Source organism: Lissotriton vulgaris, chromosome 6, assembly GCF_964263255.1.
Source record: "Lissotriton vulgaris chromosome 6, aLisVul1.2, whole genome shotgun sequence".
Lineage (NCBI taxonomy): Eukaryota > Metazoa > Chordata > Amphibia > Caudata > Salamandridae > Lissotriton > Lissotriton vulgaris.
The window spans coordinates 98818204-98835037 of NC_141694.1; the positions used below are offsets into that span (position 1 = coordinate 98818204).

General features: G+C 46.4%; 1 protein-coding gene across 2 annotated transcripts in view; it reads left to right on the forward strand.

Moving 5' to 3' along the window:
* LOC147706859 (epoxide hydrolase 1-like) overlaps nucleotides 1-16834 on the forward strand; it is a 265167-nt gene that overhangs the window by 204697 nt on the left and 43636 nt on the right. The window contains exon 9 of one of the 2 annotated variants that reach the window (XM_086926032.1): nucleotides 13747-15160. The exons of the other annotated variant lie outside the window; for it this stretch is intronic. Coding sequence (XP_086782158.1) covers nucleotides 13747-13948 — 202 coding nt within the window. The 3' untranslated portion in view covers nucleotides 13949-15160. Of the gene's footprint in view, nucleotides 1-13746; nucleotides 15161-16834 lie in introns of those variants that run through there. 2 annotated transcript variants of the gene reach the window in all.

The window sequence follows — 16834 nt, forward strand, 5'->3', positions numbered from 1 at the left end:
TTGTAGCTTTCTTACCACCACATAAGGGAAGTCCTGTATCAAAAGCTGGAATTGCCAGGTGGATCTTTAAATGCATTCAAATATGCTACCAAAAAGCAAAGCGTACATTAAGCAAGTTAAGCCCAGAAAAATGGGAAGTGAAGCTCAGGGATTCCGACGGCCCCCTCTCAACGGACCCTAACACCGCTGATAGAGAATTTAACAGCTGGCTCACCAACCCCCTAGACAGTCTCATTCCATTAACATACTCTCTTAAGCATGTAAAGAGGATCAACCATGCTCCTTGGTACACTCCGACCCTGAACATTCTTAGGAAGGAGTGCAAAAAGACGGAGCGAACATGGAGAAAAAACAAATCAGCGACGGACAAAAACGCCTACCAAACAGCCATGAAGGCTTACAAACAAGCCCTCCACAGCGCAAAAAGCTCTTTCTTTGAGGAAAGAATACAGAATTCATCGTGCTCTGCTAAAGAAACTTTTTCCATCCTTAAAGAGCTTCTCCATGTCCCAGCCCCCCCGCAGATACCCTTGGACTCCAAAACAGCCGAGGAGAAATGCGTCAACCTGGCTAACTTCTTCGACAGTAAAATTAAAAAAATCCTCTCCTCCCTACCTGCTACCAATCAGGCCACCCCTGGAATAGCCAAGGATTGTACCCTCACGTTAGGAAACCCCACGGACAAACCCGAATCCCCTTGTTTAACCTCATTCGGACCAGTCACAGAAGAAGAAGTGGCAACCACTCTAGCAGCCACGAAAAGCGGGGCCCCCAGCGACTCAGTCCCTGTACGGTTCACTAAAAACATAGCCCGGACCATCACAGCTAGACTCACGGCCCTCATCAACACCTCGTTTGTCCAAGGAGAAGTCCCACAAAGCTGGAAGGAGGCCGTTGTTAAAGGTCTTCTGAAGAAGCCGTCGCTAGACCCCGCTGACTTATCCAATTATCGACCCATCTCGCTCCTCCCCTGGATAGGTAAGGTCGCGGAGAAGCTTGCAAATAAAAAACTGTCCCACTTTTTAGAGACAAACCATCTCCTAAAAAACTCCCAAACAGGTTTCAGACCAGGTCAGGGCACAGACGCCGCCCTCCTGGCGGCCGTAGAAAAAGCGAGGGAAATCATGGATACAGGAGGATCAGTGGCAGTGGTCCTCCTGGACCTTAGCGCGGCGTTCGACACTGTCAGCCACCAGGTCCTAGCCCAGCGCCTAGAGAACACTGGCGTACAAGACAGTGCGCTGAGATGGCTTACATCCTTTCTCGCCCGTCGCTCCTTCCAAGTCTGGGAAGGAGAAAGCCGCTCTCCCTCAATCCCCCTCCGGTGTGGAGTGCCTCAGGGCTCCTCACTGAGCCCCACACTTTTCAACGTGTATATGGCCCCACTGGAAGAACTGGTCGCCCCATTCGGAGTCACGATCGTCAGCTACGCTGACGACACTCAGCTGGTGGTGACCCTCTCTCACCCCAAGCTAAAGCCCTCCAACCTGCAAGACTGCCTCTCTACCGTCCATCAATGGATGGGCGACTCTGACCTAAAGCTTAACGGGTCAAAAACAGAGATCCTGCTCCTCGGTCACAAAACTTCGAGTCTCCCCCCTAACATCTGGCCCGCCTGTATGGGTGACCTCCCCTCCCCTAAGACAGAGGTTAAGAGTCTGGGAGTGTGGCTAGAGACAGATCTCACTTTCCAGACACAGGCTAGGAAAACAGCCGGCATCTGCTATGGGCTCATGAGATCATGCAGAAAGGTGCTCCCCCTACTACCATTCCAGTCCCGCCTCCTACTAATTCAAGGCTTGGTGCTAGCAAGGCTGGATTATAGCAACGCTATTTACCTCGGGGCACCGGAAGCCACCTTGCAAATACTACAAAAAACCCAAAATGCCGCAGCCCGCCTGCTCACAAACACCCCAGCAAGAACATCGGCCAAACCTGCCCTGATAAAACTTCACTGGCTCCCCGTGAGGGAAAGAGTCGCCTTCAAGGTCCTCTGTCTGGCACACAAGGTCCTGCACAATGTGGGCCCCCCCATTCTGAGCACTTGGATCACTCCATACAGACCGCCGAGAGCGCTCCGGTCTGAACAGGGAAACCTTATCGTTGTCCCTAGGGTGAGGAAAACCCGTATTGGCGGCCGTAGATTTTCGGTAAACACGGCCAGAAAATGGAACGCTCTCCCCTCGAACCTCAGAACCTCAGAGCTGAACCAAACCTCCTACGATTTAGGAAGTCCCTTAAAACCTTCCTTTTTCCTTGATTCTTCTTCGAAGCTTCCCTGTGCCCCCCTGTAGGAGTTCGAGGTTTCAGCGCTGGGATACTCGAGGGTGACTACGCGCTCTATAAAAACCTAAAATAAATAAATAAATAATAATTATCCGTTCCCCCTAGAGCGCATGGCACACGCAAACTAGGGGCATCCAAGGCATTCTTAGGAAACATCCCAATGGATAACATTTGCAAAGCTGCAACATGGTCTACACTGCACACTTTCACAAAACACTACTGTGTAGATGTGTAGGCAAAACAGCAGGCTAGTGTGGGCCAAGCTGTACTAAGAACACTTTTTCAAACTGCTGCAACAGATACGGGTAGCCACCGCTAACGGGGTAACTGCTGTATAGTCTATGCAAAAGAATGCGATCTACAGCTCATATGCCTTGAATGGAAAATGCTACTTACCAGTATGCATCTGTTCTTGGCATGTAGAGCTGTAGATCCGCATACACCCACCAGCCTCCTCGGACACCTGTATGTGTTGCAGTACTATCTTACTTAGATACATTACACATGGACATCTTTTTTATTTCTAACTCCATCATCACCCTTTATGGAAAAAAGAATCTGGAGATGGAGTCAATGCCCCTGCACACTACTAACCAAAGGAGGAGTCGCCTATCTCATGACTACAAAGACGTCTACAATAATAAAGTGCAAACATCCAAGCCCAACACCAGATGGCAATCTATGCAAAAGTATGCAGATCTACAGCTCTACATGCCAAGAACAGATGCATACTGGTAAGAAGCATTTTCCTTTCAGTTTTAGATGGTCTGTGTAAGTACAGCTTAGATTGTCCTTAATATATTGATTTTAAAACTTCTTGATCTTATCTAACAGGATTTGGAATCTTTGGAAGCTTCTGTCTTTTCAGCTAAGGCAATGATTTCAAAACGTGGGATTGCTTTATTTGCATCTCAGGTAGCTCCTGTTGACACTGACTGGTGATTAGACGTAATTTAGGAGTCTTATTGCATGCTGACTAATATGTTCTCAAACATGACTGAGCATTGTAGTCTCATAGGGAAATTGTTACGATACTGTTTTCTGTAATGGTGTTGAGAATGAGATGGAAGATAAAGAAATAGCCAGTTTTTATCTTGCAATTGTGAGGATTATGGGGGAAAAGTAAATTCTTGGTAACGAAATCTGCAGAGGGAAAGTGGTCAGCAATATTCTCATTTACTAGTTGCTTTTAAAAGCCCTGTTGGGATTTGCTAGGGAAATAGTTGGTAGTGTATTTCCACTCTAGAATAGTGTCAATATGTGTGTTACTGTCACAACTGGGTATCAGATTTTGATGATGCAGGATGTCTCTAATTACTTGTTGAATTTCTTTCCAGAAGTGAACATCACCAAAGTGTAGGAACGTAGGTAAGGATCCGATTGTACGTTACGTCACCAATTATGAGGTTGTCACTGAGGCCTCTACTGTTTTTGTCATTTTGTGGCTGAAATGGTTGCGTTCAGGTTTATATGGACAAGAATTGCTACTCCAATCTTTTTTTTATTAGCTTGTCATGTACCGAAGATCTTTTCAGTTAAGGTTTTCAACATTGTAAAGGTAGGCTTCTTGGAACCTAATGTATGTAAGTATATGAGAATTTTCAGTCTCTTGATTATTAGGGGATTGGGATGGTGGGCCCAATCGGTGAGGATGTTGGAACGCTGTCTGATTGGTATTTCGAGTAGTTTAGGCAATAAACTGGCTAGAAAAGAGATGGCATCAGTCTTTTTTTAATTTCTGAAATGGCATACAGCCTGAAGTCGTTTCTCCTCCTCCTGTTTTCCTTATCCTTTTGGGCTTGGTGTAGTGTGTACTTCAAAGTCGAGTTATTGAATTGCAGAGGTAACGCATTTAAGGTGTCTTATTCTGTTTACGTTTTTCAAGTATTTTCTTTTCCATGTTGTAACACTTTTGCTGTATTGTCGGAGGTTAATGTTAAAAGATTGGTTTTAATTTCAGTCATTATTTCAATGAGAGTGGGCTCCCCACTTTGGTTGATGGAAGGGAGAGGGTCACATTTCGCCCTTTTGTTGCTCGGTTCAAAGAGTACCGGTAAAATATTTTTGATGCTGGCTTTCCCACTCTGCGATTAATAGGTAGCATGTCCAGTTCCACCTTCAGTTTTGGATGTCTCTTGGGGTTAATGTTGTATAGTGTTGTAGAACTAAGTTGTTGGCATTATTTTGATGTTACACTGAGATTAGGTCAAGATTATGATGAATATGTTGAGATTACTGGATTTATTAGTTTATCTGTTTGCCTTCTATTATTTATCTTATTGTTTGTCTGGTCATAATTGATTTATTGGATGATCTTGTTTTCTTGTTCTATTATTTATCCTTGTCTTAATTATCTGTTTGTTCTGTTTAGTGTGTTCATGAAAGAGCTAAATTACTAGGACCATGGCTGGTGCATATTCTTCTGCTTGTTCTTGTTTTTGATGTTGTGTTACTGTTCTTGTTCCTATTGTCTTGTGCTTGTTTTTCAGTTAGAATGTTCATTTTTACAGGCTTTTTATTTATTATACTTTTATTCTGTTTATTATTCATATTTTATTCGCTGCTGATGTAACAGAAGCTTATTATTCCAGTGCATTATTTTCTTCAGTCATTCTGTGAATTTATTTGGGTTTACTTATTCCATTTTTGTTCAGGTTTTATTCTGGTTTTATTAGGGTTCATTTGCCACCGATTTGGCAGTCACTTTGTACAGTGTAGCTGCCGTTGCTGTTGAAGCTCAGCAGAGGCAGTGGTCTTGGTGGAGGGATGGGAACACATAGCTGGCTAGGAGCAGGAATGTAAAACTGGCGTGCAGCAAGAGAGCTTCAATGGTCCTGTGGCACATTACATAGCTGTCATGGGTTCACAGGTTCTGCACATCATCATTTCAGTAAGTCTGTTCATCTCCATCCTGGTTGGTACCCTCAGTGCAGGTGGCATTATTATTGGGTGGAGAATCTGAAAACTGAGGGAGCTGAGGCTATGTGATGGTGTTGAGTAGCTGTAAATAAAGACTGAGAAATTATAGAAAGCTGATTTAATGTTCTTTTGACAACCCGCTAAGGAGTGCATATATCCTGTGGCATGTAGATATAGGAAGAAGCAAAATGCTTGACGTTTAAAACTTAAGAGACCCATTTGGCGTGGAGACGTAAACAAAGGCGGCCATGTTGCGGCTTGGGAAGCCATGTTGCTCGGTGTCCTTTTTTAGGATTGTCCAACTATGAATGCCATGCCAATTGCCTTGGTGCACTGCAAAAAGTACTCAAGAAGTATTTAAGCATTGGCAGGCTGGCTCCTCACCTCAAACAGCTTTCAACTTTGGCATCATTTGGGGGCGTGGCTTAGCCGGCTGCAAGATGGCCGCACTTTAAGTGGGCTCTGCCGGCCAAGCCAAACATCCACAAGAATCCTGCCGACAACTGCCCTAAATCTGCCCGGTATCCTGCTTTTCTGACGTATTTCATCTTCGGGGCGTCTCTCTGTGTAGCTTATGGCCCTCTGTGACGTGTAGGAGCCAAGATCTGCAGCCCGATTATGGTGCTGAGCCTGGGCCCTGCTGTCGGCAAGGCCCAGCCCTCCTCCCTTGCTGCTGGTTCAGCCTCTTGTGCCTGTGGGTCAACCGGAGGACTACGGGGGACCCTGGACTGCTGTGCCTGGTGAATGCCGCTGGGGTCATTCGTGGCGGGATTGGGGCCCGTGTGCTGCACCGCCCGGCCCGGGCCTTCCCGCAGAGTGGGCGCCATTTCCCTCAACCTCTGGCACCCGCTGCGGCGGCCCTTTGTGCCCAGGTTGGGTGACGGGGCAGCGTGCTCCCCGTGTCTCCCCGCCGCTCTTGACTCCAGACTGGAGCGTCCTCCAGCTCCCCCGCAGGGCTGCTTAGATCGCTTAGTGCCCTCATTCCTCCTTGCGGCCTTCTCCAGCCTGCTTTCTGCCACACCGTCACGCCGCCCCAGCCCCCTCGTGGCCGGATCAGCTCCTGCTCTACTGGTGCTGTCTGGCCCTGGGCCAACCTCCCCGCAACCACCGGCCTGTGGATCCTCGCCTTGTGGCGCCCCTTGGGGTTGCTCTGACCTCGTAGCTTGCTCTGCACCAGCTGGCATGTCCTCCTGCACTGGACCCTAGACCCCTGGATTGCTGGCATCAACATTGGCGTTCTCCTGCACACGGCCCAGCCACATCGGTTTCTGGCGCCTCCAGACATCTGGCCTTGTTCCTCCATTGCGCTTATTGTCCCTGCTGGGGCTTCTGCGACGGAGCCGGGGGTGCACATACTGCATAGCGGGGCCTTCTGCTTCCTACTTCTGCTGGGATAATCCTCTCCACTCCTCAGCCGGCTGGCCTGCGACATTTACTACATGCTGCGGGATGCCTGCCCACCTTGGCACCCTGCGACATCGCCCCGCTACTGTGCCATCAGACCATGCTGGCCGCACCCTGAGGACTATACCTATGGCACCCCTGTATTTGGCACCGTCTAGCTCTTGCAACCCCAACACGCCTTTGCGGACCTCGCATTGGCATTGTGCCGCCTCTACTGCTGCCTTCAACTGGCCCCCTGCACTCTCTGGGCATTTGCTATATCACTTAGCTTGGAGTGGCGCGACCTCCTTGGGACTCCGCTGCGGCTGCAGTGTCTGCCTTTGCCATTCCGCCATTCTGCTAGCCTGGTGTGCACACCCTGTTTCAAGTCCTGCCACTTCCCGCTGCTCCTGCGGTCCTCAGTGATTATCCGCTCCTGTCCGCCTGTATTGGGGCGCTTCTGGAGACCTCGTCATCACCCTTGCAGTTGGCCTAGCTGCTGTTTGTTTGTGGCTCACCTGTTGCAGTTTATGTTGCCTTCTCCTTTGGCTGTTGCCCCCCCCACCCATTGCTCTCTGGCCATGCCTTCTACCTGCTTCTGCCGGCCATGGGGAGAACTGACCCTAAGCAGCCCAGGATCGCCTTCAACCAGCGTCACCCGACACGTCAGGATGGTGCAAGCTCGGATGACGGTGACCCTGCTGCAATTACGGAGGCACCCCGCACGTGAAGATGATCTAAAGGCAATTATGCTCGACGTCAAGTCCACAGTCATAGGTATTGCGGCCAAGCTTGATCAGCTGTCCGCCCTTCTGGACTCAGTCAAGGCCTGAGTTGTCTCATGATGCTTGTCTTATGCATGTCGAATCCAGGGTCTCTGATGCAGAGGATGCCGCCACTCAAGATCGCCAAAATCTGTTACAGATGGGAAAAAGTACTTGACCTCATTCGGAATAAAAATGAATATTTGGAGGTGCACTCCCAGAGGAGCAACCTCCGTATCATGGGAGTACCTGAATCCACCAACATCTCCCAAATGGAGGACTTTGTGGAACAGCTCATCAGGGAACTCTTTGGCGATATCCTCTCCTCCGTCTTTATTGTTAAGCAGGCGCATCGCTCCCTCGGCCCTCGTTCAGGCTCTGGTCTGCCGGCTTGCCCCATCATCGCCAAAATCCTGAACTTTAGAGACTGCAATGCCATTCTCCGGACGGCCAGAGAGAGGGGCGAAATCCACCATCAAGGCAACTCTCTCTCGTTCTATCCTGACTACACCATCGCTGTCCAGGCGGCTCGCCGCAAATTCCTCACAGCAAAGTGGATCCACCAGAAGCACCAAGTTTCCTACTCACTGGCTTATCCTGCGAAGCTGCCTGTTTTGGGGGTTGGAGTGGGTGTGGGGGTGGTGGTTCTCCTAGCGTTGTTTCTTGGGGTGGGTGGGATGGGAGGTTGGGCTGGGGGTATTTGGGGATTGTTGCCTCTCATAGGGGCTTTGATGTTTGTTCTTGCACTGCTTCATGTCATTGGCTCCTTCATGACCCACCATTTTTATTGTGTATGTCTTTTTTATGCACCTAATGGGCTCATTGTTATGCTCTCTCTATGCACCTTCATTGTTCGCCTATCAGCCGAGGGCACCGCGAAGATTGTACTGGCGCCCTCATGTGGGGCTCTGTTTGCATTTTGGGTTATGTCACCACTTTGTACCCCCACGCTTACTGCACCGACCTTTTTCTTGCACCATTTGTGACGGCATCACTTGCATCGCCATGCACCATTTTTCCCTTCTATAGACTTGTTTATCACCCTTCTTCCTGACACGGAACTATGACGGACACTGTCCTTTGGACCTGGAATGTCTGGGGGCTTAACAACCACCGTAAGGCACCACTGGTCCACGCCCACCTTATTCGTCATTGGGTGGACATATGTTTCCTGCAGGAAACCCATGTCATGCCCGCCACTTCCTCTGGGCTTCTCTCTCGACACAGAGGCGAAATTCACTTCTCTTACTACTCTAATTACTCTCGGGGGTGTCCATCCTGTTAAGTAAGGGGCTCCCTTGGCAGACTTCATAGGTGGATGTCGACCCGGGGGGATGCTTCGTAATTCTTCACAGTACTCTTCACGGCCAGCCCCTGATACTTGCTGCCCTGTATGGGCCCAACTGTGATGACCCTGATTTCTTCGCACAAGTCTGGCACCACAGTTATGCTCTCAGCCTTGCTGCGCTCCTCTGGGGGTGGGGATTTTAATATAACACTTTCCTCTTCCCTTGATCGGTCCGGTCCACACACACTTCAACAGCAGGCCACTGCCCTCCTCAACTCCATTCTCACTGATCACCCCTTCTATGACGCCTGGTGTGGCACTCGCCCGACACGCGCGAGGGTACTTGTGTCATTGGCTCTCGCGGCTGCTGGTCCCGCTTGGACCTCTGGATTACTACCCCGGACGCTTTCGCTTGGCTTACCTCTGTCGACCACATGGCACGCACCCTCTCCGACCCTGCTCCTGTTCGCTCATGCTTGCGCCTTCCACACTCCCCCTGCCGTGCTTTCTCTTGGCGTTCCTCTCTAACGCTCTCCGTGACTCGGTATTCTGCAATGAAATATAGACTTGCAATCACAGCATGCTTCGAGCTAAACAAGGGTTCTGTAGATTCACCATCCATGCTATGGGAGAGTTTTAAAGTTGTTTTTTGTGGTGAGTGTATTTCTAAACTGTACGGCATCCTTCGATCCATCCGCGGCACTCTTGACAAATTGGAAAGGGAGACTAAGGATCTCAATTCTTCTCATGCTCTGGACCTCAACCCTGATAAGCTTGCTCAGATCCGGGGGAAACGGACTGATTTCGCCGACGTGGTCAACAGAGAACTCGCCTTTCTCGGCAGAGAGGCTCTGGCACGCTGTTTCGGTGAGGTCGATCGCCCTGGTAAAACTCTGGCTAACCTTCTTCACCTGCCTTGGGCTGCATCTTCTATTAACACCCTCAGTGATGGCGGTTCTGATCGAACAACCTCTCCCGAAGAAATCAAAGCACGCTTTATTTCATTCTACACACACCTTCACATGGTCCCTTCGCATGAGGTCCTTGATCAAAACTTTGACACCCGCCAACTGTTGTGGCTAGGTAACCCCCACCGGGAGTTCCTTGACAAGCCTTTCTCCAAAGAAGAGATACTAGCTGCAATTAATGGTATGCCTGGTGATAAGGCTCCTGGTCTGGACATCCTGCCGGCCTCCTTCTACAAGGCCTTTGCCCCTATTTTGGTCCCTCACCTAGCCGCCATGTATAACGAGTCGTATGAGACAGGACAGATCCCCCCACAGGCCTTACTCACTTTGCTCTTAAAACCGGACAAATCACCTAAGTCGTGGGACTCCTATCGCCCCCTGTAACTGATAAACACGGACAACATTTTTGCTAAACTGCTTGCTTTGCTCCTTCTCCCCCTCATGCCGCTCATCGCTCGTCCGGTTCAGTCTGGCTTTATCCCTGGCCATGCCACCTCCCATAATCTTCGGACCATTTTCTCCGTTCTCCATCAATTAAACCCAGCGCTCCCGGCAGTGGCGGCATTGCTCGATGCTACTAAAGCCTTCAACACCTTAGAGTGGCCCTTCCTATTTTATCTCCTCCCCCGCTTGGGCTTCTCTTCGTTTTTTATATGTAAAGTGCTGCTCCTTTACACCCTTACCATCGCCCGTCTTTGGCTCAACAGGAAATCTCCGATCCCATCTCCATCGAGCATGGCACACGGCAAGGGTGTCCAGTATCACCAATGCTTTTCACCTTCGCAATGGGACCTCTTGCGGCTCGATTGCGCCAGCATCACACCCAGAGAAGCATCAGCTTTGTGGCTCGTGCTCTACTTGTTTCTATGTACGGGGACAATGTCGCCCTATACGTCCGCAACCCTCAGGAGAACCGCAGCCATCTGGTTCGTGAGGTGATACGCTTTGGCGGCTACTCCGGCATCCAGGTGAACTGGAACAAGTCTGTGCTGCTTGCTCTCACCGATGCAACGATGCCCTTCGATCCGATTATCCCTTTGTCTGGGCGACTGAGCCCACTAGGTATCTTGGGATCTGGCTGAGTAGGGACGTCAATGAACTCTGGAGAGCCAACTTCGGTCGCGCGGTCCAAGATTCCCCTCTGTAGCTGATTGCCACTTTCTCTAGCCAGTCGCATGGCTATTGCGAAGATGGTGGTGCTTCCGAAGTTTTTATATCTATTCGTCAATATCCCCATCCCCCCTCACTGCTTTTTTCAGTAAACTCCGCTCTTTGGTGATCACTCTGACCTGGGCCGGCCGACAACTCAGGATTGCATATAATATTTTAACCCTTCCTATGTCGCGCGTTGGTCTTGGTGCCCCCGACTTCAAACTCTTTGCCCGCAGTGCCCAGGCTAGCTTTCTTCACTTCTGGCTTCATCCCACTCTATTTCAGCCCCACGTCGCGGTTGAGGCTGACCTGGCCGCCCCGTGGCCGCTCACTACCGCTTTATTTGTCCCAGTGAGGCCTCGGCGCGCTGAATACGATACGGTTGAGAACCTGCGCTGGTGGGCATGGGAGGGGCTCCGGAAAATTTCAGGTTCGGACATGTTCTCTGCGGCTGCGATGTCCATCACTCAACAACCAGCATTTCCTCCTCTTCAATCTTCAGGGATGGCGAAACACGCCACTCTTCTTGGGCTTTCCCCTGTGTCCAATCTCTACCCTGAGAACACATTCTATACGCTTGCTGTTGACTCTGGCCCTATGGACACTTTGCTTTATTATCAACTCCGGGCGGTCTGTAAGAAGCTTCACCCCTCGTTCCCCCGACCTCCTCCCTCGATGGCCACTCTCAAGCTTCTCTACACATCCCCCTCCCCAAAGAAATTGGTTACCAAAATCTACGCTTTTACGCTGGCGACTTCTTCCATCTCCACTGGCACGTGGTGTGGGAGGAGGACCTAGGTATCGAAATTTCCAAGGCCGATCTGCTGTATTGCTGCACCCAGATTAAATGCCTCTCCCCTAACTATCGTCTGCACCTTATCCACTTTAAGTATCTACACAGGCTCTACCGGACCCCTGCACAACTGCACAAGATGGGACTCATTGCCAATGACCGATGCCTGCGCTGCTCTGCGCCTGCGGCTGACTTCTCCCACCTCACCTGGCTATGTCCCAAGGTCTCCGCTTACTGGCGTGAGGTCTGCGCTGTAATTTCTGAGATCCCCTCCTCTCCGATCCAACCTGATCCTCTGCTTTGCCTCTTAGGCTTCATCAAATTCTGTCCAGATGCCTCCCGTAGACTGATTGCTATGCTACTTGTCCTCGCGTGGCGCAGGTTCTCCATGTGTTGGGGTCGCAGGCCCGCACCGAAGGTGGCTGGAGGATGCTTCCCGTTGCCAGACTCTCCTGTCCGAATTCTGGGACCTAATGCCTACCAGAACCCGCCCACTTGATATTTGGGGACCGCTTATCTCCTACCTCCTGAGTCACATTTCCCAGCACCCAGCGACCACACCCGAACTCCCTGGCCACCGGTGAAGGTCAATGAGTCTCCTCATTGCTCCCTCTTTCCCCCTGACTCTGTGTCTCCCCCTTTTCACACATGGTGCCTTTTATGATGATTCCTCCTCATTGTTTTGGTGTTTCCCCGACTTATTTCATTAATATTGTTTATTGTGGTTCATGTATGTGGTAGCCTTTGCTCTTTTATGTCGTATAGCACTGCATATTATTTTGTCTTGGGGCAATCCTGTAATTTTGCTGTGTCTAATCAAGTTCAAGTTCAAGTTCAAATAGTCTTTATTCGACAAACATATCATAAAAGACAGCGCGTTTGATGGACTGTACATATTAAAAGAAACATATCAATTCATCAATAACAGAACATATCCACCAAGGGAATAGTTGATTCTGAGGGTTACTCCATACAGTAAACAATAATTATTTTAAATGGCAGGATAAAAACCGATACAATAATTTAAGTTAAAAAGGTCTAAAATCATAGATCGATTAGCATCACAGAATCAATTAAGCACAGAAATTTGAATAATGTGTCTAATCCTCAATAAAGGTTTTTGAAAATTAACCAAAAAAAAAAACTTTGGCATCATTTGAACAGATGTCATACTTATTAGATTTCACTAGAAGCCAATAGTTTTCCTTTCCTTTTCTGACAGTGGTGCAGCTTGCATACCTCTGTGCATCATTTCACTCTAAACGCATTTGCTTGGCTGTCTATGGGAGAATACATGTAGGTCTGCCCATCTGTTTCGATTCAAGTGTGTATTATTGTGTTGTAGACACAGTGTTGGAAACAGCATGTCATAGAATATTGTGTGTACCTCACCACAGCGAATTAGTTGAACAAAATATGTGACTTGTTCTAATGCGGTCTTGGACAGACTGTCTCACACGCTTTCTCCGTTTTCACTCCTGAACAGGATTGTCCACTTAGTATGAGAGCACAAAGAAAGGGAAAGTCCAATACAGCAAAGATATTTGCAACTGACTAGTGCATCAGTTCATCAATAGGAGATAGCAGAGGAACTCAATTTAGTGACATGGGTAAAAGTCCAGTTGAAAGCACCTTAAGATTGAGGAGTAGGTATGAGCAGGAAGTTGTTTTAGCATAAAGATTTTAATTATTTATTAAGGAAGTTTAAGCAAGTTATAGCATTTAAAGTCAAGATTACCTTTGGGTGACAATCAGTTGCTTTGTGGAGTACATCACAGTGACTCACGCTGATCACAAGGAGGTAGTGAGGTTTTCAAAGATAGACTATTATTGGGTGCATCATTCCTTACAAAACATGGAATGTATCCAGTACTGGAAGGAAATCGATTGTGTTTGTGAAGGGTTGGTAAGAAGTCTCTTCCTAATTGGCTAAGAGGGATGATAGGTCACTCTTAAGACTGGTTTGAATTGATGGCAGTTCTGTGGAAGAAGAATGGCTCAAACCTTGGTAAAGAAAAGTGGACAGCTGAGGTGGACATTGGCAGTTGCCATGATGATATGCTCAGTCACAACTTCAGAGATGACCCACTTTTATTCATTCGAATGTGTCTTACTATGTAAATGTTAGTATACAAAATGTTGACCTCGAATGAAATGATTATTTATGTTTGTTTGCATATATTATGTTTCCAGGGTTGGTATCTATGTCCCTACAGGGCTGGCTGCATTTCCAAATGAGCTTGTGCACACTCCTCTACTCTGGGCAAAGGAGAGATACAAGAACATTGTCACCTACTCTGTTATGGCCCGTGGAGGGCACTTTGCTGCTTTCGAAGAACCGGAGCTCCTTGCCCGCGACATACGGCACTTCATCACTAAAGTGGAGAAAATGTGAGCAGTGCTCATGAAGTTAGAACTTGCACACCATAATCACATAGCTGTTTTCATTGATTTAAAAATACACTCGTAATCATGCCGTGGCACTGTAATAGCAAAATACTTGCCTAATGATTTCAATAATCAGTTGTTCCTTTTTCCAGACTTCTGTGACAATAATCATTATATTACTGTAAGTTTATGTTTTCTGGTTACTTTGATGCACTGCAATCACAAAGGATATCTGAATTTGGGTAGGAGTTCAAAGAATGGCATCAGCCACCTTATGCACTGTCCTACTGGTACCAGTTATAATCATCCCTCACCTTTACTTGAACATACAGCTCCCTTTGATTCAACACAGACCTAGTGCAGATATTCAGAATGAATTACACTTCAAAATGAATATCAATGAACTCTCTGCTCCTTGGTGTCCAAGTACAACGTTATACATATAACATAGATTGCGGGCTTACGACGTCTATTGCAGGTTATCACTGGCTCGTTTTTTCTTTGTAATTCGAATTCTATCTTTAAACAAATATAAATGATAACAGAGTTTTGTATCTTTTCTTGTTAAGTGAGAATTACATATAGTAATGTAATTGAAAATGTGATAGGGTAAGTTTATTTTGTTATTTGAATGAAAAATACCTTTCTAATTTAAGGTCTTTTTACACATAATTTATATAATTGTTTTACAGCCAAATAACTGTATGATTATAATATATTTTGAAAGGAAAACATGTTTAAAAATAGAGTTTGTTGCCAGTTATCTAATAATGTACTAAAATGAGTGTAGTTGTGTTTAATTGGTATTACTCTTCTTGAATGTTAATGTATTGAAATCAATACCTGTGATGCTTTAAACCATTCATACATGTTAAAGCATATTGTACAACTTTAAAGAATAAACAATTTGGGATTCTGCCTACAGAAAGGGAACTAAGTGCAGGCAGGCAAGATTTGACAGCATCTCAAAATAGTGAGGGCAAAACGACTTTGTAAGAATCAATCCTTCTAGGATTTGAACTTGTTTCCAGAAACCACTGTGTGGTGTTGTTGTATTTTACTGGATCCAAATGATTTACTCTTTAGCTCAGTAGTTTTGTATATGATGAAACCCTATGTACAATGAGCTTTTCATCATGCATAAAACCTTACCAGCCAATAAGCTTATCATTCCTAGGTGAGCCTATCCAACACTGTGAATAAAGATGGTAGATGGAAAGAATTGGTGTATTGTTTCATTATCGGCTACATAACTCCATATAAAACAAAAGTGTAACTGATAGGATTTTTCATTGCACAAAAATATAAATACTAAGTGTTATAATATTATAATTATATTGACTCTAATAGATAAAGCAAAATTCATTGTTTCAGATGGGAACGTGAGAAAATATATTTTGTGACCGAATCATGTTCAAGCCTCCATTAAATAACTTGGTATATAGGAGTGATACTTTTGTATAGCATCACAGCAACTGATCTACCTACTGATAAATTAGCTGGTTAGTCAATATAACTTGTTAAATTCTATTCAGTAATAACCATAAAAAAAATCATACATTAAAACAATATTAAATTCATTGGAAGATATTCAGCACACAGTAATCAAACAGATATCATTATCATTCGACTAAAAAACAGGACAAACCTTGACCTAAAGTTACTCTTTAAAAAATCCTAAAAGACTGGACTACTCTTTACATACCTTCCACGTGACATAGATACACTCATATAATGGAAGAGGTGTGGCGCTGCGGCCAGGGCGACTGACTCCGGAATCTGGGGGATCACGGTTCGATCCCCGGCACCGGTGGCAGATTAGTCCAGCACCATGTGACTCTGGGCAATAGCTTGCTTAATCTTCCCGGCGGCCCCGAGCGCCTAGAGACCCTTACGGGTGATTGTGCGCTTTACAAATGTGGATTATTATTATTATAATCAAGCCAAACCTATACATTTAATTCTTGTATCATCCCAACCTGTCCCTCCTGAGCTCAATCATGTATACATTTCCTTGATCTTATCATTGCTCTTAGAAAATGAGTAACCACACTCAGTGTACGAACATCTTGCATAAGTTGCAAATGTAAAAGAGCCACACGAGCTTGCCTTAACCCCATATCTTTCAAGTACGGTTTAAGAAATTGACGCCTTGGCAGCGTAAAATATTTACATAAAAAGATGAAGTGTAAAATATCCTGTGGAGACCTACTGTCGCAGCCACAGGTCCCTCTATCCTCGGTACGTACTACAAAACCAGGAGGTGAGGCAATTAATTGGTGAAACAAATCCAATCGAAAACAAGTAATTAAAAAATGCTCATGGGGACTAGTTGATAAAAAGAGATAAGGCTCCATACCCAGCACAGATTTAACTTATGGGTGGGCTCTTACCCTAGGCTTCATAAACTCTTTTCCTTCACGTTCAGCACTAAATGTTTTAAATATATATTTTTAATTCACATTTTATCCTCCCTCTACACTGTCCTATAATTCATATATATATCCGATCTTCCCAGGGCACTGAATATATCCTTAATGTATCTTAACCAGGGGATTTTTAACGTATGGTCCAAGGAGAGGAATCTGCGATTACTGCTTGGTTAAAAAAAGCCTCTTTATTAGACCAAACATTCACCCAACAGAGCAAAGGCCTGACTGCCACTAGGTCTGTAATATATTTGACCCCAATTCCTCATGTACAGTGTGTGTAGGAGTTCTCTGAGGCACTTTTTAAATCTGCTTTAGAAATTAATTTTGTGTAATTTATCAGCTATCATATAGCCCCAAATCTCACTCCCATACAAGGCCTTGGAAATGCAAAAAGATTTATATAATTTTAAGATCATCCCTTGGGGCCATGTACCTAACCTGTGTGCATAATTTGTGATGGC